General features: G+C 41.6%; 2 protein-coding genes and 2 non-coding genes across 4 annotated transcripts; 2 read left to right on the top strand and 2 right to left on the bottom strand.

Moving 5' to 3' along the window:
* Positions 1 to 1,502: 1,502 nt before the first annotated feature.
* LOC121200572 (cAMP-responsive element modulator-like) lies at positions 1,503 to 5,321 on the bottom strand. The gene is made up of 3 exons (XM_041065953.1): positions 5,226 to 5,321; positions 3,883 to 4,042; positions 1,503 to 2,683 (listed from the first exon to the last, which is right to left on the bottom strand). Exons 1-3 carry the CDS (start codon positions 5,254 to 5,256, stop codon positions 2,539 to 2,541), a joined length of 336 nt encoding a protein of 111 aa, XP_040921887.1. The 5' UTR covers positions 5,257 to 5,321; the 3' UTR covers positions 1,503 to 2,538.
* Positions 5,322 to 8,848: 3,527 nt separating this feature from the next.
* On the top strand, positions 8,849 to 20,105 carry cul2 (cullin 2). Its single transcript, XM_041066245.1, has 21 exons — positions 8,849 to 8,981; positions 10,104 to 10,242; positions 10,680 to 10,782; positions 10,901 to 10,995; positions 13,383 to 13,488; positions 13,685 to 13,767; positions 14,018 to 14,114; positions 14,270 to 14,380; positions 15,150 to 15,312; positions 15,450 to 15,574; positions 15,906 to 16,013; positions 16,241 to 16,300; positions 16,395 to 16,523; positions 16,721 to 16,807; positions 17,021 to 17,173; positions 17,403 to 17,480; positions 17,586 to 17,652; positions 17,805 to 18,007; positions 18,279 to 18,380; positions 18,496 to 18,612; positions 19,327 to 20,105. Exons 2-21 carry the CDS (start codon positions 10,124 to 10,126, stop codon positions 19,456 to 19,458), a joined length of 2,238 nt encoding a protein of 745 aa, XP_040922179.1. The 5' UTR covers positions 8,849 to 8,981; positions 10,104 to 10,123; the 3' UTR covers positions 19,459 to 20,105.
* Positions 20,106 to 21,273: 1,168 nt separating this feature from the next.
* trnaw-cca lies at positions 21,274 to 21,345 on the top strand. Its single transcript has one exon. It is a non-coding gene; the product is annotated as a tRNA-Trp (tRNA).
* A 212-nt stretch (positions 21,346 to 21,557) lies between these two features.
* trnaw-cca lies at positions 21,558 to 21,629 on the bottom strand. The gene has a single exon. It is a non-coding gene; the product is annotated as a tRNA-Trp (tRNA).
* Positions 21,630 to 22,759: the final 1,130 nt, after the last annotated feature.

Here is a 22,759-nt window from a genome sequence, read left to right as displayed (position 1 = left end):
TCATCTTGACTGATGACTGACAAATCCATAAGGGCTTTACTTATGTCAGAGTAAAATGGCTGCTCAGTCTAAACCTCTCTGCAGCATTAAGCCGGATTAGTAGAGGTTAACGTAAACAAAGTGGAGTCCTGAGGAGTAATCTAATCCACTCAGATGTCTCCTTGACGTGAGAGACAGCATGTACTCACTGATGCCTCAGACTAACACTGATGATGCTGGAGACTGAAGAATGTATGAGGATAGATGGGCTTTCTTTTTTTTTATTTGGCATGATCACATAGGCTGAAGTGCTGCACCAAAAACAGCAGGTATGGTGCTGCAGTGCGGCCTGCTGGCACTGCAGCTGCATTGCATTTAACAACGGCAGACACCCACAGTACAGCCTGCTCCAGCTGAGAGAATGCATTTTATGATCTGAAAGACATTTTTTCTTTTTCACATATCATGTGAAAAATGGATTAGCTGTCTTCAAACCCTGTCTTCATCTTAAAACTTTCAGAAAGACACACAAGCAATTGTAAAATTCTGCTAACCAAGATCACAGACTGAAGAGTATGCTGCAGCTGGATTTGGCAGCATTTTACATTTTACAGGCAAACCAGCCTGTTGCTGTCGTCTATGACTATACTCGGACAGTATTTCCTCTTCCCTCCCGCTGCATTCCACAGAGTTTTGTCTCTATCGGTGTGGAAGTCGCCTGTGTTTTGTTACAGACTTGGCAGGAATAAGGTTTCACAATAGGCCCAGGTGCAAAGCAAGTCTCAGAGGTATTAGATTCTTTCCTTAGTTTTTTTGTTTCTAATGATGCCTCTGTAATAAACAGCACATGGGAGCGACAGAGCAGGAAACCCACAGTCACTGCAACCAAACACAAAGCAGTGAAGATGAAAAAAAGAAAAACATTTTGAAAATCTTAGAGGTGTTATCGCACACTTTTTCTCTTGCATGAGCATTTCAATACCTGACTAAAGATGCTGCACACTATCCCTTTTACTGCAACAAATTCTTGAGTGTTGTCATGAGGACAATGCCATTGTGTTTAAATATTCATTTCACTTCCCCTTCTTGCAGCATGCTCTGTGTAACGACAGCGTGGCTCTTCCACAACGTGCCTGTCATCTACGGAAAAACAATAAACAATGTGAGAGAGGAGAAATTCCTTCGCTTTGTCAGCGACAGTCCTGGCAATCAGGTCGAGTTATCGCTGAAAGGACAGCACATCGTGTTCTGATCAGAAACCCAAGGCTGAGACTCATCATAGCAATAAAACGTATAAATGCTTTGGTATCTCTCTTCTGTTTTCTTCTCAAGCTCAAGTTAATAACAAATGAACTCACTTGTTTCACAATGTTTTATAAAAACTAGTCATGCAGGGGCTTTTTCTGTCTGGTCCCTGGTTAACCATCAGTTGCAAAAATATCTGTTTAACATGTATAAATATGGTGTGGTGATGACAAGACGGCGGCTAATGTGTCGCATAGGAGAAATAAAACACCAGCAGTAAAGTTAAAAAGCTTTATTTCAGCATTAAATTTGTCATTAACACAAATGAGAGTCACATAAATGCAGTTCTAAATTCAGCCAGGTAAACTGAGAGGAAGCGAAGTGAACTAAAGCAGGAAGTAAATACAATTTCCACACATGTATGCATGTGTTAACTAAATATACACTTATTCATATTAAGACAAATACTTTTGAATTTTTTTGTGCAAACTAATAACTGGTATTCAAAACTATAAAATGCAGGGTAAACTCGCCCAAACACATATTAATGCCACAGGTTAGAAGGAGAAAAGTCTCTGTAGGGATGCACAGCAGATCCTGGTGGGTCTCTACATTAAAGAAGGATGAAGGATGGGTGATGGGTGATAAATGCAGTGAGTGTTAATTCCTGTTAGTATGCTTGTATAAGGATTCCTGAAGTGCAATAAAATAAACCACAAACTTCGCTGTGTGAAACCCTGACGATCAGATCCCCTTTGAACATTTGGCTTAAGACAGAGTTTCCCTGAACAAACATCCATAGCAACATAAACCACCACAAAGACTATCAACTGATGCCAAATTACAAAACTAATCAGAAACAAATGGAAACTGCAGCGCAATTCAGGTGATAACAGCACAGATCTAGGCTGGGTATTTGGCTGGGCCTTGTTCCGGGCCTTCAGTATCTGATTCTCTGTCTCTGGTAAGGCATTGCGATTCTGCAGGTGGTCCATATATTCCTTCTTTCTCTTCCTGCCTGCTCTGGCAGCCTCCCTGTGCAGGCAGGGACACAAGCTCTTTGCGATACTCACTGACGATAACCCTGACCTCAAACAAGGTTCTTGTTTTTGCTGGTAGTGGCGCATGGATAATTCAGAGCCAGAAACATTGACATCATCATGTAAACACATTTAACAGCAAGGACAAGGAGTGTTTTGTGCTAGCTCATGCTCATGTGAGTGTTTGTACATTTGTCTGTATAAGCAAAACCAGAGTCCTCGAGACACCCCACAGAAGCCGACAACACAGTTCCACACAATCCTGGTTCCTCCTCTACTCAACTTTGTGTCGATAGATGTCTTTTAAGGCTCTAAGCTCCTCAATCAGAGTCTTGTTTTGATTTTCGAGCACGGCCACGCGATTTTCGAGGCATCTGACATATTCCTTCTTCTTTCGTCGACACTCCCGGGCAGCTTCCCTGGAAGCAACAACAACAGTTACCATGAAAAAGGAGCCTTACCGCCCTGGCTTTTCTCCCAGACACAACAGAGAACTCATTCTATCCATAAATCAGTTTACACCAAGGGAAAAAGAGAGCTCACATTACAGGACTTACAAAAGGTTTTTTCATGTCGGCACAGAATGTTTAGATGAGGATGATTACCAACATGTTTGTGACATTAGATGCCTTCTGGAAAGGACCTCACGTAATGGAGTCAACCCAAGGAGAAGGATGTCATAAAGGAAAAAAACAAACCAAAAAGAAACGAGCACAATGATTCGGTGATGGCTGATCGTAGTAAAATCATCAAGTCAGAGGACAGGAAACACGCAGATAAGAAAAGCAGGAGTCAGTGTTGGTGGTGGCACAAGGTTGTTTACAGCAAACACAAAGGAAGCTCAAAGCCTCTCACAGACAGCAAACAAATAGCTCACTAAAAGCAGAGGATAACCAATCCTGTTCACCAGTAAATCAGACCTATACACAAACAAATTACCTACTTGCAACGAGCTAATATTTGATCATGAGACACAGCTCACATTTCACCCCAAGCATATGTTACAGAGCAGATAATGGACAGGCAACCTAACAATTAGCAGCTTAAGACTCTGGATGGAGGAGATGACAGGCTTGTGCATCTTATTACGACATGCAGTTACTGTCATCCGTTGGCATTTGGTGTTTGCCAGTGAATATGTCCCATAGAGCCAGACTGATGTGTTGAAGGCCAATACTGATATTAATATTTGAGAGTTCCGATAACAATGTACTGGCCGATATACATGTGTTCTGTGAGTGACATTGTACAGTTGAAAGATGAACTTGTCAGTTGCCTCTGATGGAAAAACCATGTAACAGACACTCTGTTGTTAAACAAACCATATAACAGCTCGAAGTGCTGGTACAGTAGGTGCATTTATTGTTTCTAGTCTTTATTGCTAAGTTAAGCTAATCAGCTGTTGGCTGTTCCTTCCTCATCCATTCAGCACAGACATGAGAGCGGTGTCGATCTCATCCAACTCTCAGCAAGAAAGCTTGCTTTAAAATACCTCAAACCTTCCTTTGGTATTCCATTCTGCAAATTCACGTTAATTATGAGCCACAATGTACACTGATACCAATATATTTAATATTGGTAAAATCAACTATTGAGGAGTGTGAACAGTTCTCTCTACCTGTTCTTCATCAAGCGGAGTTCTCTCTTCTGTACGGCATCCTCTACAGGTTTCTTGGAGCCACGAGCATTGGTCCCTGTCCCTGTCCCTGTCCCTGCCCCCGGCGGGAGGCTGGAGCTGGGCTTATGCAGCTGGTAGGCAGTCAGTTCACCTGCATGACCTGCGGAGACACAGAAACAATAAGTCAGACAACAGGATTGGTTTGCACCAGCTATCTGTAAATCATTACAAAGCTTGTGGGAAAGTCCTTCCTAGGTAACTACTGAACGAGCAAGTTTCAAAAAAGTTTTTTTCTGTTAAATCATCATTCTCAGAGGTTCCATGAAGATGTTTCAGTCCAAACAAATGTCAAACGTAAATTCACTGTAGATTAAATGGTTCTCAGATATTCAAGATTTCAAAGGTTTATTGATCACATGCTCCTTCATTGTGTGCTGTGAAATGCAGTGTCTCATGTGAGGCTTTCTTTAATAGATAATGATAACAAACAGAATTTGACAGTGCATACAGTGCTCCTCTTCCAAACTAAATCAGCAGCATACTTTGACATAAAGGTCCTTGGGACAAAATACTCTTATCAAATGAGTGTGTGACACTGAAAAAGAAAAAAGTACACAGTTAGAGATGCTGTAAATCTTATCTAGCTCTCCTTCTGTTCAGTGTTTGCTCGGCAGAACTCACTGCCCCTCATATTAGAACAAGCTGATGATTAATTCTCTGATATGATGGAATCACAAAAGGAACGGCACATTATCGCAGCGTGGCCAGCGACTGACGTCAACGCGCATCATATTCGCTAGTTTGCATTTGTGTGTCGCCGTTGGGGGCCTGTTCCAGGAAAAGCAGTGACGTCCACTACCGCTGCTATGTGCTCTGAGTGGGCAGAGCACTGAAGCATTTCACAAAGGGAGAGGCAGCAGGCGTGGAGAGGGAGGGAGAGACAGAGAGAGAGACACAAGCAGAGCCAGTGGAAGCATTTCTTATTGAAATAAGCTTGTTGCAGCTGACGGTGTAAAACAACAGTAATATTTCAACTGGTCCTCTGCTACTTTTCTTAGAGGAGCCAGCTCAAGATGTTATTTTGAAGAGCTGCTGAGTTGTATAATGGTGGTTTGGGAATAATTAACAGAAAAACATAAGTGAATGTGTAATGCCTGAAAAGCAAAGCTCACAATAATCAGTATTTTTTAACTCCTGAATTAACTTCATTTCTCCACACTGACATTAGTAATCACTTACTATACTTTGAGAGATTCCTAATGAGTATTTCAACTGAACAAGGACGTTTAAAAGAAGAAAAAGATATTCAGATGTGGCAGTAAAACAGATGACAGCAAACATACCTGTTTCTGTCTCATCCCCAGTTACAGCCATACTTTTTGTACTCCCAGCTTTTCCAAGAGAAAGTGTCCCCTTCAGAGCCTCCTCTGTGACTGAAATGTTACCACAGCGCACAGCGAGGCTATGTGTGCGATTTACAATTAGAGGCACTGACATCAGCATGACATCACTGGCCTCCTGATGTCAACAGCATGGTTTGCTCTCTCCTCGACAGCACGATGAGTCAGGGGCTCTGATGTTTGTCTCTGGGGAGGAATTTTCTTCAGCTACACTGGAGCACAACACTGAAGGATGTGGCTTGTTGAAAGAGATATCAGACATTACTACCTATTTGCGTAGCATACAATGTGATGAATAAATTAATTCTAGGTAAACAATAGTCTTGTGTAGTCTCTTATGCGTGGCCCTTTGTGTGATTTACCCTGAAGGTTAATTTTGTTCTAAATCAGGTAGAAATCTTTAGGTGCTGTTTTTTGTGTGTGAGCCATCCAGCACCACCCAGTTGTATACAGGGGTGCTTGGCAGAGGCTGTGATGTTTGTGTGGTGGTCATTGCCATGGGTGGCAGGTTCTGTGTCCCCTGATGCAGGAACTGGACCAGACCTCCTTGAAAAAAATCCAACTTTGTGGGTAAAAGGGTAAAGGTATCAAGTACATAATAATAAGTCAGGCTTTTTTTTAATACAACCTGGTTGTGAGTATGGCAGCAACTAAGGTTCTACTCTCTTTTTAGGTATGAAGCTGTAATTTGCTTAATATGACAATATTTATTAATTGTAAGATACAGCTCTGAAACCATTGCCTACGTTTATGGTCAAAGACACAAATATCCGTGTCTTTTGGTGGGGAATTAACTGTCTGGTGTCAGAGGACACCACACAGACACAAAAAGAAGGGACAAAGTCCAAGCAGAGGACTAAGGCAAATATTCAAACTCTGGACCCTGTTGTTGTGACAGTGCTAACTGTCTCTAATACACTCAAGTCTGAAAAAAGTGTTACCTGGCACTGAGGGCATGCAGTAATGCTGCATGCAGTTCACCATCTCCGTATAGCATTGAAAGGTGCTCGGTGGAGGCTGCTGTGCTTGTGTGGAGGTCATGGCCACAAACGGCAGGGTCTGTGTCCCCTCAGCCGGGAACTGGACTGGAGCTCCTTGAGAAAACCCAACTGGGAGAGTAAAAATGTAAAAAGGCCATATAAATATCAATAGATTATTCTACTTAATTACACAGCCTGTGTTCTGTTTATCACAACAAAGTTTTGACTGTTTTTATACTGCATGCTATCATTTTTTTACTGTTACAGTTGATTTGTAACTACATCACCATTACAAACTCTGCTAAAAAGGCAGGTTGAGATTTATCAGATATGCTTGTGAGACATTAAACAGTCATCCCCATATATAACAATATGTCCACTATGGTGTTTCCCTGTGTGTTAGTGTCAACTTGGGACAACTTTTCTGATATAGTCAGATATTGTCAGTTTTTGAAACATATTGTCATAATTATGAGACAGTTCCCTTGACATATTAAATGTACCTGTAGCAAACGACAGGCACCAACAACTCCACCTGGCTGGTCGCACATTTCAGCATCTAGCAAGCTAACGACCTACAGGAGGTATCTCTCTCAGGAGTTGTGAACAGAGCTAAGAAGAAAGTGAATATTGGGCTTATTTTTGTCTGGTGGACAGAAACATTCCTGTAACAGGATGATACTGTTACTCTGCGTCTTCTGGGTGTGAGCATAGAAAACTGTTCACTAACACATTAGCCATAACAACTTTATAACCCAAGGAGGTGGTAGTGGTGGTGGCTGTGACTATGTAAGCTTGTTTTACTCTTTGTCTGCCCTCTAGTGGCCAAAATCAATGAATGCATCTCAGTTATCTCAAAAGTAACTTCCTATAGAGAGTTTATCATTTGTCTACCTGCTTTGTTCTGATTATTATTAGCAGCAGTAGTGATGGTAGCACTATTAATAAGAAGGATGGTTGCTGCAGCTGTAGTAATGGTACCACTTTTGGAAGAGGTAGTAACTGTAGTCATAGTAACAGGACAAATTCTGCATGTGCGTGTGCTTTCAGACATGCTTACAGTACTGTCTTCTGGCGGTTTGCTGGCAAACAGATGTATGAACGCATGGCTCGGGTGCAGGTGGCTGATATATCTCTTCTGTCTTCCCTTGGTTCATTCTGACAGGCACTGAGAGGGGCTGCTGGTCAGGGTGTCCGCTCTGATTCTGCCTTGGTGATTAAAGAGGGTTAGAGTAAGTGTCTGTTTTAACCGAGATGTAAAACAGTGATGGAAACAGTGAGACAGATGAATAGGAGCTGCCACTATCTGCTGTGCCACCTCGTAAATCCTCTTGCTATTATCTCAAAGAAGTTTAAACAACAAATTAGAACGGCCATTCAGGCATAATGACTCAAACAGTTTGCGAAGCACTTCACTGTTTTGTTTCAGTATTTTCTAAGGTTTGTATTTATGAGTCAAAGAAGAGGTGGAGGAGGTTAGTTTGCAGTCAGATACTGCTGAAATACTTACATGAAAGCAGTTTGTCAACATGATATTCTGTTCAACTATTGATTTTGAGGGTGTATTGTCAACAGATGAATGTGATAACATTGAAAAAAACAGTTGGCTAAATATGTGTGAATATATGATTTTCCCCCAGGAGATGAATAAAGTACCTATCTATCTAAATACAGTGAGATGTAAAATACTAGTTATCATAATCATAATAATACTAATACTAATAATAATGAATTACATCAGTGGATGATTTCAGTCAAGCCAAAACTGTTATTTTAGCTATAATGCTAAATTACTTATTCTACTTAATGAGGAGCTAGCTAGCTCTGTGTAACTTGTTAATAAACAGTTCACCTATTCCCACCGCCATTGCTCTCACATTAAATACGCTGTACCTGTTGTATGAAGCCTGATGCGCTTTAGTTCAGGAAAAATAAATCAAAAACTCAGCTTCAGTTATTAACAGACTGCTAAATTGTTATAAATTGTGACTGTTGTTAGCCGTATTGAAAATCTGGGCTAACCCCAAGGAACGTTAGGCAGTAATTTGTTCGACGATTCTGATTGGCTGATTTTCTTCTATTCTTTCTGCAAGCAGTTATAGGATAAAACACCACAGCCATTGATTACAATGGTATTTAAGGCTCCTGTGGTTTAAAAACAGCAAACACTGTTCATACCATTACTTGCAAACTTTCAAGTTTAGTTGTTTTTTCTCCATAACAGTTAAGCTTGTGTCAATTTATGGAGGGGGAATTCAGTGAAAAAAAAATTGTAGGGTTAGAAAAATTAAACATCTTCTTTGCGAATCTCCTCACAGCTGAGGAGAAAATGTCTACACTTTCTTAAACAGACCAGAGACGAAATTCATTAAAATCTGCAGAACATCTGTGGTTATATTTTTAATACTAGATCCCTACGCGGCTTCCGTAGTTTTAGACGATACCATATGGTTGTTAGATGATTTGAATCCGAATGCGTCCAGTCTTATTTTCACTGGTATGTGTAAATATCGCAAATATTCAAATCGAAAATAGCGCAAAGACAATTTATGAAAACAAAAAGGAACCAGCTTCACGGCTAATTTAGGCATGTTCACAGCGCACCCCCATGTGATGCATTGGTATAACCCAAGAGGTAGGGGAGACCTGTAAGTGAGACAAATCAAGCCTGTGACAGCGGAGAAACTTGAGTTTTATAACAAGTATATACTGTACAGAGGTATGTATTATTCAAAAGTCCACACTTGACCTCAATAACCTGTTTTGTTTAACAATAGCACCATCTGTTGCCGAGCTGTCAGTGCAAATGTGGGGAAATTGTAAATAAGATGACCATTTGCTAGCGATAGCTGAGCTACCGCTAGCTGCTAGCTTGTAGCTGATGGGTTAAAACTGCTGGGACTTGAGCAGGAAGAAGTAGCTTTCTAGCTAGAAGCTTGTTAGCCTTTTAGCTAGCCATCCTATTTTGGGATTGGCATCCCGCAAGCTGGTACCCTTAACTTCGCCGCCTTTATCGTGGCAGTAAGAAGGCTGTTGATTTACTAACGCTTCCTGTTGAAAGAGGGATATCGGTAAATGTGAAGTGGCTATCCTGAAAAAGTGTGAATGATGATGTTGCAATGTTTTCTCTTACGAGAAATCAACTGGTATGAATAACGAGAAGCAACACAGGGCCTAGTTTCTCCTACTTGCAGGTGATCTATGATTCTTCTGGCATACATATAGATTTTGGAGTATTGTTGTATGTAGCAGTCTCGCCCGATAAGTTGCAGTAGTGATACCTGATGGTTATCCTAATGTGTTCACTGTTGATAAACGTTGGTTTTACCTCCATGAACTTGAGCACTCTGTTATCTCATCTGTTGCTACCATAGTAATGTGAGCAGCTGTTTTGAAGTAGGCTGTTTATCATTACACTGATTTCTGTGGATGTCCATGTTGCCCTGTGTCTTGACAGCTGTGCTGTGCTTTTATTCTTATTCAATGCTGTTTTCATATCCCTTTAATGTTAAGTTTTATTTTAAAAACTGATAACAGATTTAGAATTCATTTTGTAATTACTGTATATTTCGTGCCATGGGCTTTGTACAGATGACTTATCATAGTCATGGTGCCAAGGTGTATTTCCTTTATATTTACAGACATTTATGTCTGGTTCACAATTTAAATCTTATCCTTTCATGTTATTTAAAATATATTTACTTTAAATTATCCAAACTGCGGAAGGTTGAAGCCACAAAACAACAGGTAATAAAGAAACTGAAACTAGGAGCCAGGCAGTTTACTTAGTTTTTAAATTCCTTTTCTCACTCATGTATTCATGTGTTTCTTCTTCCATCAGACTGAAAGAGAAACTGTACAATGTCCTTAAAACCGCGGGTGGTGGATTTTGACGAGACATGGAACAAGCTACTGACGACAATCAAGGCTGTTGTGATGCTTGACTATGTGGAGAGAGCCACGTGGAATGACCGGTTCTCGTATCCTATGTCTACTTGCTCCATATTGAAATTTAAACTGCAACACAGGATTTTTGCAAAGTTTCAGTTCATGGTTCTGGATGAGTCACACAGCTTCTCAGAACAGTAAATCAAGCTGCCTGTTTTTTTTTTTTTTATAAAGCTTAATGTGTTTGACGTTCACATAATCCAGATAAGCACTTAGAGTTTATATAGTTAGTTCACCAATATGTTTTTTTAAACAGTTGTAATATCAAACATATCAAATGTCAGTATGAAATTAAGAGTTTTTCATTCAAGTAAAAGCTAAGTATTGAACTATTGCTTTATTTTTAGAGAATCATGAACTTAGAAAATGCGTTATCCAATGTTACCTATATATTACATCTTTATAAGCTCTATATGCACATAATTATATCCTGTTTATCCTTGTTATGCATCCTGAACTTTGACATTAGTGACATTTATGCCTTGTGCGTTGCATACCCAGAGCCTCTGGGTGAAAGATTATATACAGAGACCAAGGTGTTTCTTGAGAATCATGTTCGCCAGTTGTACAAGGTAAGCGCTTGCAAAAACTCTCCAGCATCTGACGAAGAAAAACACACTGAGTGCATTTTCTTTTATTCCAGCATTATGCTGCTTTCCGTTACACCTGTCATGTTTGTGTGTATTTTAGAAAGTCCTGGAATCCGAGGAGAAGGTTTTAGTGATGTACCACAGATACTGGGACGAGTACAGCAAAGGAGCTGACTACATGGACTGCTTGTACAGGTAACACGGCCTTTTTATGGCCTTTTCTTTCTACTCGATATGCTGATGTAGTGTTTGATATGAGTGAGTCAATAGGCTGATTCATCATTTAGCGTGGCCTTTTTTCTCCTCCACCTTTATTTTTTCATAAACAAGAAGCCAGTTTCGTTTTTAATCAGAATTATTCTCAGTTTGTAGTTTAAGATTACGATGACACAATTTCCTTAAATTCACCACAGCATGAAAGTGGTTGGTTACTTTCTTTGTTTGTCTCTTTGCAATGTTGTTGAAGAACAAATTAAGGATACCAGGTGTGGAATGTATATAAGCATCTGTAGTCACCTGGCCGTTGGCTGTAGTCAGTATCTTGTGTCCAAGTATAAGTTTTAACAGAAGATGTGAGGTGATGTTGGTGTCTTGACTGGTCTAACTAACTGGTTGATAACTGGTCTTTGAAGTTGGCTCAGTGTCCCAGGGTCCTTAGATGCAGATTGCACTAATTCTGTCACAAGCTACAATATTCCAGCCTACATTTTTTTTCTAAACTTAAAGTATTACCATGAAAATCATGGTGCAAAGGGCCGACAGGCATTTGGTGTGTCCTGATTCATTCTAAATCAATATTCCCATGGAGAGCTTTCAAATCTATTTTTATGAGTACTTCCCACCAGACTGCCTGTGCATATACATATGCCTTTGTAATTTATTATGTCAGCATGAGCAAGAGAGAAAGCGAGGCTCTTGGCTTTAGTAGTGACATAGTAGTGTTCAGATCTTAATATAGAAGAGGGCTGCTTATTATCCTGAACTGCATGTGTTCATATTTATGTTTCCATCCTGTCTAACACAAATCAACATGCACTGAAGTCCCAGCTGAATTAAAACAAGACACTTAAAACCTTCCATCACAGTTCTGCTCTCCCTGTTTCATGATTAGCTGCATGTAGTAGAAATATAGAAAGGGACAGATGCTGCAATTACACATAATTTTAAGGTGGACTGAATCAGCCAGCATAGATCGGCCTGATGACCGTGATCAGACTGTGAGTGTCCTGCTGCTGACTTACTGTTGTGTGCGTTGAAACGCACCAGAGATGTGTTGAAATACACTTTAAGTGTAGGAATGTCAACATCAGGGTCGGGTTCAAAATGAATCTTCCTCATATTGATACTCAGTGTGTGTTGGTGCAATGTAAAACTTTCCTAATGACATTGAAACGTGTCCCTTTGTCTAAGCTGCATTAACTTTGTTCTGTTAGCTGTATTAACTGTTAACTAACTGTTAACTAACCACCAGCCAACAAAATAAATGTGTCAGTCTGCTGTTTGTTACTGGGCAGGTTGTGCACAGTGCATTTATCTGCCGGAAACTGCTGCCCACAGAGGGTTAATGAGATCAGCAAGACACAAATACACAGTAAATGTGTGGGCTTTAAAACCAAAACAATGTGCTGAAGTGCTCTAGAGCTGCAGCCTTGGGTGGTATGATTCTCACTGATTTTAGTGCTTTGATCAGCTCCTTTCACATCACACAAACTCCTCTGATAAACTGTTAGTTTATCACAAATATCAATTCTACTTATTGATTAGTACAAGCTTTAAAGGGGGAAATCTAACTCACTGTTTCAGTCAGTATTATCTGATTAATTTTAATCTGTTAGCCTGTTATAAATAGCCTGTTTAATCTTACACACAGATATGAATTACCTGTTTGACTTGCTAAAAAAAATCAGAGAGTTCAAAGTGGAATTTAGTTAGAAGGAGTATTTGCATCAGCTGATTTCTTTAAGGACATACTTTGGGGTGATGTCTGGTCTAAAAACATGGATGCAGCCTACAGTTTGCCAGTGCCAGAACCATGAAAATGTCTTAAAGGAAAATACCGTATGCATATACTTTAGTCTGTGTTTTGGTTGACCTCCCGTTGCCTAGTATGCCAGATAAAAACACTTTCAGTCATGTTCTTTACAGAACAGAGCTCCCTGAATTAGTCGCCATTTAAAAAAACAAAACAAAACATAAAAACTTCTAACTATACAAAGTCCCAGGTGAGTGTGCAGTATGTTGTAAAATCAGGTATTTTCTCTATGATATTCATACATGAAATATTTTCCAAAAATGTCCCTGGCTCAGGCATCCTGGACAGTCCTGGCTTGACACTAAATGGCTACAGAGTGAGTGAGTGACCATCAGGGTAACCAAAGAGTGAGCGTCTCACATAGCCTCCATGGGTGAATAAGCTCAGTTTGCAACTGGTGGTTCCCGGTAGCAGCACTGTTTTGGTATTAGTGCTTCTTGAAAAAACACACACACACACAAATGTGCTAGACATTTGATCATATCTGCTGCAGCTCTTTGAGATGCAGTTGAGATCTTAACCACTTCCCCACTTCTTTTTTTTTTTTTAGGTATCTCAACACTCAGTTCATCAAGAAGAACAAACTAACAGAAGCAGACCTACAGTATGGCTACGGGGGAGTGGACATGAATGAGCCGCTCATGGAGATTGGAGAGGTACTGACTAATAAACTCACACTGACATAAAACAGTTCGATCGTTCTGTGTCACAGGTGAGCACAGAACGATCGAGAGATGAGTGGGATTCAGCTTCTGGGATCCAGTACCCAACCTTACACCCTCCAACATCTACGATCCACTCTGGGATTATCTGCACTGCTGTGATGTTCTGTCTTTACATTTGTCGTTGCAGTTGGCGCTAGATATGTGGAGGAAGCTAATGATCGAGCCCCTTCAGGCTGTCCTGATCCGGATGTTGCTGAATGAAATCAAAAAGTATGTTCTTCACACAAGCTGTGCCACAAGAAGTTGTTTTCTGAGATCTGCTTTTCTTTTTCTGGAATGGATAATTAATATTTCTTTCTGCACTTGTAGAGATAAGCAATAGATACTCATTCAATCTTAATGAATTTGGACTTTGCTCATATGATTTACATTGTGTACCACCAGGTCAACGAATGTAATGCTCAGCCTTTCTGTAAAATAGTCATGTTGTTCTAAAAGCAGCTTCCTCAATCTCTTACAGTGACCGTTGTGGCGAGAACCCCAACCAGAAGGTAATCCATGGGGTCATCAACTCCTTTGTTCATGTTGAACAGTACAAGAAGAAGTTTCCACTAAAGGTGAGACGACAGATAACGACCCGGTGATCTGATCTTTCCCAGACTAAATCCAAAGCCACAAATACTGATTATCCACACGCAGGCATTCATATAGGTCCGTGTGTGTCCATGTGCACTAAATCCTACGCGTACCATATCCTCTTCCTGTGTTGCAGTTTTATCAGGAAATCTTCGAAGGGCCATTTCTGACAAAAACGGGAGAGTATTACAAACAGGAAGCCTCCAATCTACTGCAAGAATCCAACTGCTCACAGTATATGGAGAAGGTAGGAGAGATGGAGAGATAATCCAAGCATGTGAGTGTATGTAGAAATAAAGATATATGGCTCGGCTGCTTGGCTTGTGGTTGGACTTCATGATGACTAACACTGTGCGTGTAGCTACAGATGATTGTGTGTGTGCGTGTCTGTTTGTACACCAGCATCCATCAGATGACAGTACATTCACCCAGGGCCTGTGTGTGTGTGTGTGTGTGTGAACCGTCAGGTCATGTCAGTTTGGTGACATAAGAGTTTTAATCTGAGTATTAGCTCGACTATTAACCCGCTGAGGCTGAGATCACAGACCCCCGGGCAACCTCAGCTGACATGACCTACTCTCCCTCTCTCTCTCTTTCATTCAAACCGGCAATAATCAGATTTCTCTGATGGTTTTATCCCTCCAGCCTGTAAACAGGATCATCATTAAGCTTTACCAGGCATTATGGGAGAGCGCCTTGCCTTCCTGTTTGATCCGTCACTGTGCTGCCAACTTAATATGAAGATTGATATGTAATATGACTGTGAAGGAGCAGCAACAGCAGCTGTACAGTACATCGCTGTCCCCTCATGTCTGGACAGGTTCAGACACGGTTGCTTATCTGGTCAAGTTTAAAGCTGTAGGCAGCTTTTTCCCCGTATTGTTTAGTTATCCTTTGTGTTGTGTTCTCAAAACTACATGGAGACATATCATCTGTCTTTGACTGTTAACTGTTAACAGTCGGTATAGTTTGAAGTCAGTGCAGATGATCTCTTTTCACCCCTCTCATCCTCCAAGGTTTTGGCACGATTGAAAGACGAAGAAGTGCGATGTCGGAAGTACCTGCACCCGAGCTCCTACGCCAAAGTCATCCACGAATGCCAGCAGAGGATGGTGGCAGATCATCTGCAGTTCCTGCACGGGGAGTGCCAGAACATTATTCGGCAGGAGAAGAGAGACGGTCAGCCTACTACTGTCCTTTGTGTCCTTGTGCATATATCTGTTTTGCATGAAGGAAGTCAGTACAGTCGCACAGCGCACGCATCGCTGTGTGGAATCAAGATAAAATTGTGCGTCCTGTCGTCTTTTGTTGTGCAGACATGGCTAACATGTACACCCTGCTGCGGGCCGTGTCCAACGGGCTGCCTCACATGATCCAGGAGCTGCAGGTTCATATCCACAACGAGGGCATCCGAGGCACCAGTAACCTCTCTCAGGAAAACGTCAGTACCGCAGCGATGTGTGTCTGCATGCATGCCTGTACATGTGCATATTGTGCATTTCCACAGTCGTGTTTTTTCTTGATACCTGTTAGGGCTTGAAATAGCTGTTACTCACATATCCTGTGTTTATTTTACCACGGGTTTAATTTGACATAGTAAAAGTCAGACCTTTAATTTTGTTCGGGGATAATTCTGATATTATCACTTCATCTTTTTCAGGTTGTGGTTCTCTGCCTGTAGCTGCCCTGTGTTTTAAAATACAGGTGTTCAGTGTTTTGACTGTTGTAAATGTCATTTTAACAACTCCGTCTCTCTCCTCTGACAACTCTAGATGCCAACCCTGTTTGTGGAGTCGGTGCTGGAGGTTCACAGTAAATTTGTTCAGCTCATTAACACAGTTCTAAATGGAGATCAGCACTTCATGAGTGCACTTGATAAGGTATTCAAGCCCAGGCTCTAATGGCTGGTGCCTCATTGACCAACATACTCACAACGGTCACTAGAGGTTAAAAACGAGCTTGTTTGGGAGTTACCTTTTCCCAGTACATTGTCTGTAATTGCAAAACGACAGTCATAAATGTGTTTATAGTGTAATTAGGTCACATGCTCATGTTTTTTCTTCCGCTCTTAAAATGAACATGTTTATTTGATTTCTTGCTTTCTCAGGCTTTGACGTCTGTGGTGAACTTCAGGGAGCCCAAGTCCATCTGTAAAGCCCCTGAGCTCGTGAGTGCACGCACACACACACGCACAGACACGCACACACCCGTTGTACACAGTGCCTTGACCTGGTCATGTCCCTCCTGGTGTCTCTGTCCAGCTGGCGAAATACTGTGACAATCTGCTGAAGAAATCTGCAAAGGGAATGACAGAGAATGAGGTGGAGGACAAACTGACCAGCTTCATCACAGTGTTCAAGTACATAGACGACAAGGACATCTTTCAAAAGGTGACGAGAGGCCTCCTGCTTCAAAGTATTTTTCTCAGATTTCATGAGATTTGAGCTTAAAATAGTTTGAGACGTACTAGCTTCATAGTGTCCATTTTTAGTATCATCCAAAAATACCCAGCTTTAGAGAAAGATTTGTCCATCACTGCATGAATAACTTTGCTCGTTTCAAGTCTTATTTTCTTTGATTTCCACAGTTTTATGCCAGAATGCTAGCAAAGCGGTTAATACATGCTTTATCATTGTCAATGGACTCAGAAGAAGCCATGATCAACAAACTAAAGGTAAATCCAAAGCTGTACAGTATGAACTGAGACTTCAGCTTAAGTTAGAGGTGGATCCAGTCCACCATAGACCAGTGTCCTGTGATGTCTTTTTTTTTTCCGGCCACGAGGGACATGCTCATAAAGTCCCGTCTCCCTGTCTCTCTTCCTCTCTCATTTCCTTGGTACTCCTCCTTTCCTACTACTCCTCGCTCCTCGTCCCTGACCCTGCAGCAAGCGTGTGGCTACGAGTTCACGAGCAAACTCCACAGAATGTACACAGACATGAGCGTGAGTGCCGACCTCAACAACAAGTTCAACAATTTCATCAAGACGCAGGAGACGGTGGTGGACCTCGGCATCAGCTTCCAGATCTATGTATTACAGGTGAGGAGGACTCCTCACTTATAGTAACAGACGTAGGATTAAAGGAAAGTCTTACTTGTTTGAGAACATATGCTGTGTTTTCTCCACTTCTACATCTAGATTTAAAAATCAAAGATCGTTTTGAGTATTATCAGGTTTGACTCCACCAATCAGAAAGCTTGTGTTCTACGTTTTTATTTATTCTACGTAGAAATGTGTAAATGTTGTTGTTTATGCAATGTGTTTGCAGGCTGGAGCCTGGCCTCTCACACACGTCCCCTCTTCCACATTCGCCATCCCTCAAGAACTAGAGAAGAGCGTGCAGATGGTGAGTCAGCTGTTGTGGGGCACAGACGAGTTGTCAGTTGTAGAGGTTCGTACGGATCACAGGAGCACACTGTAGAATAAATTCTGTGCTCCCGTCCTTTCACAGTTCGAGTTGTTCTATAATCAGCACTTCAGTGGGAGGAAGTTGACCTGGCTTCACTACCTCTGCACAGGTAACGCACACACACACGTGTGTGTAAAATGAATTATGCATGATTTGAGTATAAAAATGCATGTGTTGTTTGAGCCACTGTATGAAAGTGCGACTCCAGCTGCAGAGCACTAGATCTTATCATTGTCCATCTGTGTCCCCCGTCACCAACAGGTGAGGTAAAAATGAACTACCTGTCCAAGCCGTACGTTGCCATGGTGACCACCTACCAGATGGCGGTGCTGCTGGCCTTCAACAACAGCCAAACGGTGACCTACAAGGAGCTGCAGGACGGCACCCAGATGAACGAGAAGGAGCTACAGAAGACCATCAAGTCCCTGCTGGACGTCAAGATGCTCAACCACGACTCACAAAAGGTCTGAGCTCAAGTAGATCCGATGAGAAGCTTTCTTGGAATGCTTCGTCATTGGTGGTTGGTCTTTGATTAGGAAGTTTTTGTTTAATTGTGCAAGATTCAGACAGTTGCAAAGCATTGATGTCAGTCTGGTACGTCTACGCTGCTGGAAACTCGGTGTGTTGAACGGTCCAAAGTGTCGCTTCATCTCACAAAGACAGATGATGACGGTGCTCGTTGTAGTGTGTGTAAAATCATTTTCATCCTTTTAATCTCTTCCCCTCTGCTCACAGGAGGAGATTGAAGCAGAGTCCACGTTTTCACTAAATATGAGTTTCACCAGTAAAAGGACAAAGTTCAAGATTACAACATCGATGCAGAAAGACACACCACAGGTCAGACAAATGCTTACCCATCCTTCTCAGTCGTCTCTGAGGTTTTGCTGTTACTCTGTGGTTTGACAGCTGCGTCAGCATCTAAAAACATGTCACTTATCTCTCTGCTGTTTAGGAAATGGAGCAGACGAGGAGTGCCGTAGACGAGGACCGCAAAATGTATTTACAAGCTGCTATAGTGAGAATCATGAAGGCCCGCAAGGTGCTCCGACACAACGCCCTCATCCAGGAGGTGCGTGCAAGTCCTCTCATTTTAAGACCTTTTGTGGATCCAGTTGATTTCTTGATAATTTGAGGGGCAGATGGGGACCAGCCGGGGAATAGCTTGTGCGTACATACAGTGCATGCCACTCAAAGTCATGTCCCCAGGATTTACAGGGAATCTGGTAACATGAGGAGGAGGGATAAGGTTTGTAATGGAGGGCTGTTGGAAGCCTGGACAGTAAAGCAGGCTGTACCCTTTAATAGAGGTATAAAGTAACATGCTATCAGAAGGCGTAGGCAGAGGACAAACAGTGAACTGATCACGTGCATGAATGAATCTATACAAAGGAAGTCATGTGGTGTGAATATGTGTTAGGAACAATGTTCTCCTCTCCTGGGATCATGTTGGAGCATGTATCACCTGCTTGTCAGCTACAACACACACGCACACAGACTCTTGGTGATGTTGCTTCAGAACGTACTTGGATGAATCCATTATTGCCACTGTTGTAGATTCATTTTCTATCAGTTGATTAACTTAATGGCCACAGACAGCCAAATTATATTTGACCACATAACTGATCACAGCACAGTAATCTCTATGCTTTTTTATGTAAAAAAATGAATTGTTATATATCAAAATAATTAGAAACATGCATTCTACAGATGTAGTTTCAGCAGCAGCAGATGTGTGGCGGCTTTTAACTGTTCCACTTTGTTTCTCAATCATCCCTGTGTGCAGGTTATCAATCAGTCCAAAGCCAGGTTCAACCCCAGTATCAGCATGATCAAGAAGTGCATCGAGGTGCTCATCGACAAGCAGTACATAGAGCGAAGCCAGACCTCGGCGGACGAGTACAGCTACGTCGCATAGACAGAGGAGTCGAGCCATGGAGCGCAAAACACTCACCTGTGTGACTGACCGGCAGATACAGGTTTAAAACATGAAATAAACAACACAACAGGCTCATTCATTCATTTAGGTTTTGGACTGCCGCTGTCTGCTGTGATCCTCTACGGTGACTAAAGCAGGACCGGTGCCTCCGTCTTCGAAAACAAGAATGGTCATCGTGTCACGCCAGACAGTCAGCTGACACCACCACCCATCAGGCCCTCCCCTCCAACCCCACCCACCTTCTGATTTTAAGCTGTTTACAACATCACCAGTGCCACGCACCTGTGCGTCAAATGACAAAAAGAAAATGCCTATGGCCGTTTGAGAGGAAAGAGCTGATAAACATACTAGTCGACCGAAAATAAAGGAAAAAAAAATTGGGGAAAGAGTTAGTTGTGACATCAATGACACATTGGTGGCTTCACATTAAAAAAAACATGCTTTCTTTTCTCACGTTTGCAGTTGTTGTGTGTTTATTTTTCTTTCTTTGTTAAATGTACTGAAGTTAGGAAAAAAAATTGTAATAAAACTGGTATACTGACTATTGTATCTACTTTCAAATGTAAAGAAAAATGAGGTGTGACAAACATGATCCTGCTGCTTGTCAAATAAATAAATAAAAACACTGAAGGGTTTTATGTAAACATTTGTCAGATGGATCCATATTTGTGTCATTTCCAGTGTTGTTTGTCAATGAATGTATATTCTGACACTAAAATGTTACTACAAACATTTATATCTGTTATACAGGAGCTATAAAACTCCTGAATGCTGAGACACACACCTGAGGTCTCTGTACAGCTCAGGTGAGGGTCCTGTTCTCAGGCAGGGTTTAAATACTGTTGCAGAGTTGGCTCAGAAATCCTCTGCTTCTTTGGCTGATTGTAAACAAACAGAACTCCAAACAAGAGGTGGACATTTTGACTGTGTCACCAATTACTGTCCAGGTGAATTGTGACAGGGAGCCTTAATGAATAATATGAACCTGAGGCGCCTGAATGGAATTCAGCCATTATTCATTTTATTATTCACACCTGTGAATTTTCTGAATGTTCACAAAGTACAGTACAGATCATAACTGTAAAGTGGTGGCACTTAACTTTGAGTTCCCCCCATTTAACATTAAATAGCAGTATATAAATATTTAATAAATTGCTTATTACACATTGTAAGGTAGCTGTAAGCTAACTTTGCCTATGAACACTCTCATTATTTGATATTTAATATATTTACACCGGTGTGTTACTGTGTTGTCATTTTCTTTATTGCAACCTTCATATCTCAGTGTCCACGGGTGAAGTTATAGTTGTTATATTTAATAAACACACGGAAACATTAATTAACTGTTTATGCACTGCTTATAAATGCTTGTATAGTAAACAGTAAATGTTAGGTTTAATCACTGATCAGCTGGGTATGAGCGCATTTGAATGCGCATTAGTAGCGCGCCCAGAGTGCGCCCGATTTCAGCGTCATTCGCACATGCGCATTCGGCGCGCAGCAGCGTAATACACGCGAGGCGATCAGCTGGTGTGCTGACAGCTGTCCGTGGTGCTGACGCATCTATCAGGAAGCACGGTGAGGTGGGATGGTCGGGACACACGGTGGATCAGTTACGGCTCCTGTCAGACGGAGGACGGAAGGACAGTTTTGTCATGTGTCCCATGTTCGCCATGTTTTCTCCGTATGAAATATACTGAACCAAACGGTGAAATGTAAACAGGAAGAGCGCCTCGCGTTCCTTTCCGGTGAAGGATTTTCTAATGTCCCTTATTGACCAGGCAGTCGGCGGAGGACCTCGTGGCGCAACGGTAGCGCGTCTGACTCCAGATCAGAAGGTTGCGTGTTCAAATCACGTCGGGGTCAAATCTTTTTCCAATACAAAACCTTTAACATCACAACCACTGCACTGAATCATACATTTGGGAAGCCGCCATGAACAGTTAATCTAATGTCAAGTTAATCATTCGTTTCACATTCACTGCTTTACTCAGAGTTATCAGGAGGTAACTCACAGCAACTGTAAAACCTAACTATTTGTCTCTCCTCACTAGTGTTGAGGAAAGTGTGAAAATCATTGACCCTGACGTGATTTGAACACGCAACCTTCTGATCTGGAGTCAGACGCGCTACCGTTGCGCCACAAGGTCATATACAGTTCAGGCTGAGGTCCGGGAAACTGACAGTTGTGAAAAGAGACATGAAAACACACAGTACTGTGTTTCTAAACTGATTATAACACATTCACATGAGGTCAAAACCCAAATCTGTAAATATAACAGGACTGAGGCAGGGCCGGGGTTAGCCACCAGAAGGCCCCAGGTCAAAAACCAGCTGAGGCTCCTCAGTGAATTTCTCTTGTTAATGTGCTGGGATCAAATCTCATCCCTAATTATTGGAATGTGACAGTTTTGTGGTTGTTTTAACATGAAAAAAAAACACGTTTCAGATCTGCATCCATGAGATTAGTGTTCTTCACCCACCCTTGCTGGTGGCCATAATCACTAATTGCATCCTTTCACAGGATTTATGAAACTGATGTTAGATAACTGCCCGTCCTGTCAGATGACTGCTGCTGAAAGTATAGCTGTGGTCATTGTTCAACAAATCTCACATGCACCACGGGAAGTTTTCACTCTAAATAAACTGTGATGTTTTACAGTTGGACCTTCAGGGGAAAAAAGACAAAGTATATGCAAATCAGCAGCTGGCAGCATTTCTTAATCCGTGAAATCAGAGTGCTGAGGCTGTGCTAACACCATTCTCAGTGCTCATAGCTCACTCTGAGCCCAATCCCCACAAACACGCCAATTAAAGGCTCTGGGCTTAATCCAAACAAAGAAGGTTCCTGGAGAGAAGACAAGACCAGGTGCAGTACTTTGTTCAGCCTGCAGGTGGAGCCTCTCAGTTTTCAGAAGTATAAGGGAGCAGTGTTGTTCACTTTAAGAGTACAGGTAGTAGGACACATCAAACTGTAGATCACTCAAGGACACATCATGTGAATACTAAAAAACCAAACATTTGAATGGTGTAAAATTAGCTGGTGTATTATTATCTGGATCTACCAGTTACAATATGGATCAGTCAAATCAGAACATCAGCAGATCCTGATGTTTGTCTTTACTCGTGTCAGTCTTTCTCCATTCTTCCGTGTCAGAGTTAGACTGTAGTGTTGTATTTCCTCGAGCTTTCAGCTTAATTAACTTGCACCAGACTGTGATAGTTATCAGAAATTTGATTTAAGCAAAGTTACGCTGTCTCGTGTGTCTGTGACACTGTG

The sequence above is a fragment of the Toxotes jaculatrix genome, chromosome 20 (assembly GCF_017976425.1).
Source record: "Toxotes jaculatrix isolate fToxJac2 chromosome 20, fToxJac2.pri, whole genome shotgun sequence".
Classification (NCBI taxonomy): domain Eukaryota; kingdom Metazoa; phylum Chordata; class Actinopteri; family Toxotidae; genus Toxotes; species Toxotes jaculatrix.
The sequence above is the reverse complement of the archived record's forward strand: the minus strand, read 5'-3'. Positions and strand labels throughout refer to the sequence as shown.

Coding starts and splice junctions, on each gene's coding strand:
- cul2 (XM_041066245.1), top strand. CDS start 10,124: ATGTCCTTAAAACCGCGGGTGGTGGATTTTGACGAGACATGGAACAAG. Junction 16,301..16,394: donor TCTGTAAAGCCCCTGAGCTC/GTGAGTGCACGC, acceptor GTCTCTGTCCAG/CTGGCGAAATACTGTGACAA. Junction 17,174..17,402: donor TCCAGATCTATGTATTACAG/GTGAGGAGGACT, acceptor ATGTGTTTGCAG/GCTGGAGCCTGGCCTCTCAC.
- LOC121200572 (XM_041065953.1), bottom strand. CDS start 5,256: ATGGCTGTAACTGGGGATGAGACAGAAACAG. Junction 4,043..5,225: donor TGGGGATGAGACAGAAACAG/GTATGTTTGCTG, acceptor GTGTCTCCGCAG/GTCATGCAGGTGAACTGACT. Junction 2,684..3,882: donor CTCCGCTTGATGAAGAACAG/GTAGAGAGAACT, acceptor TGTTGCTTCCAG/GGAAGCTGCCCGGGAGTGTC.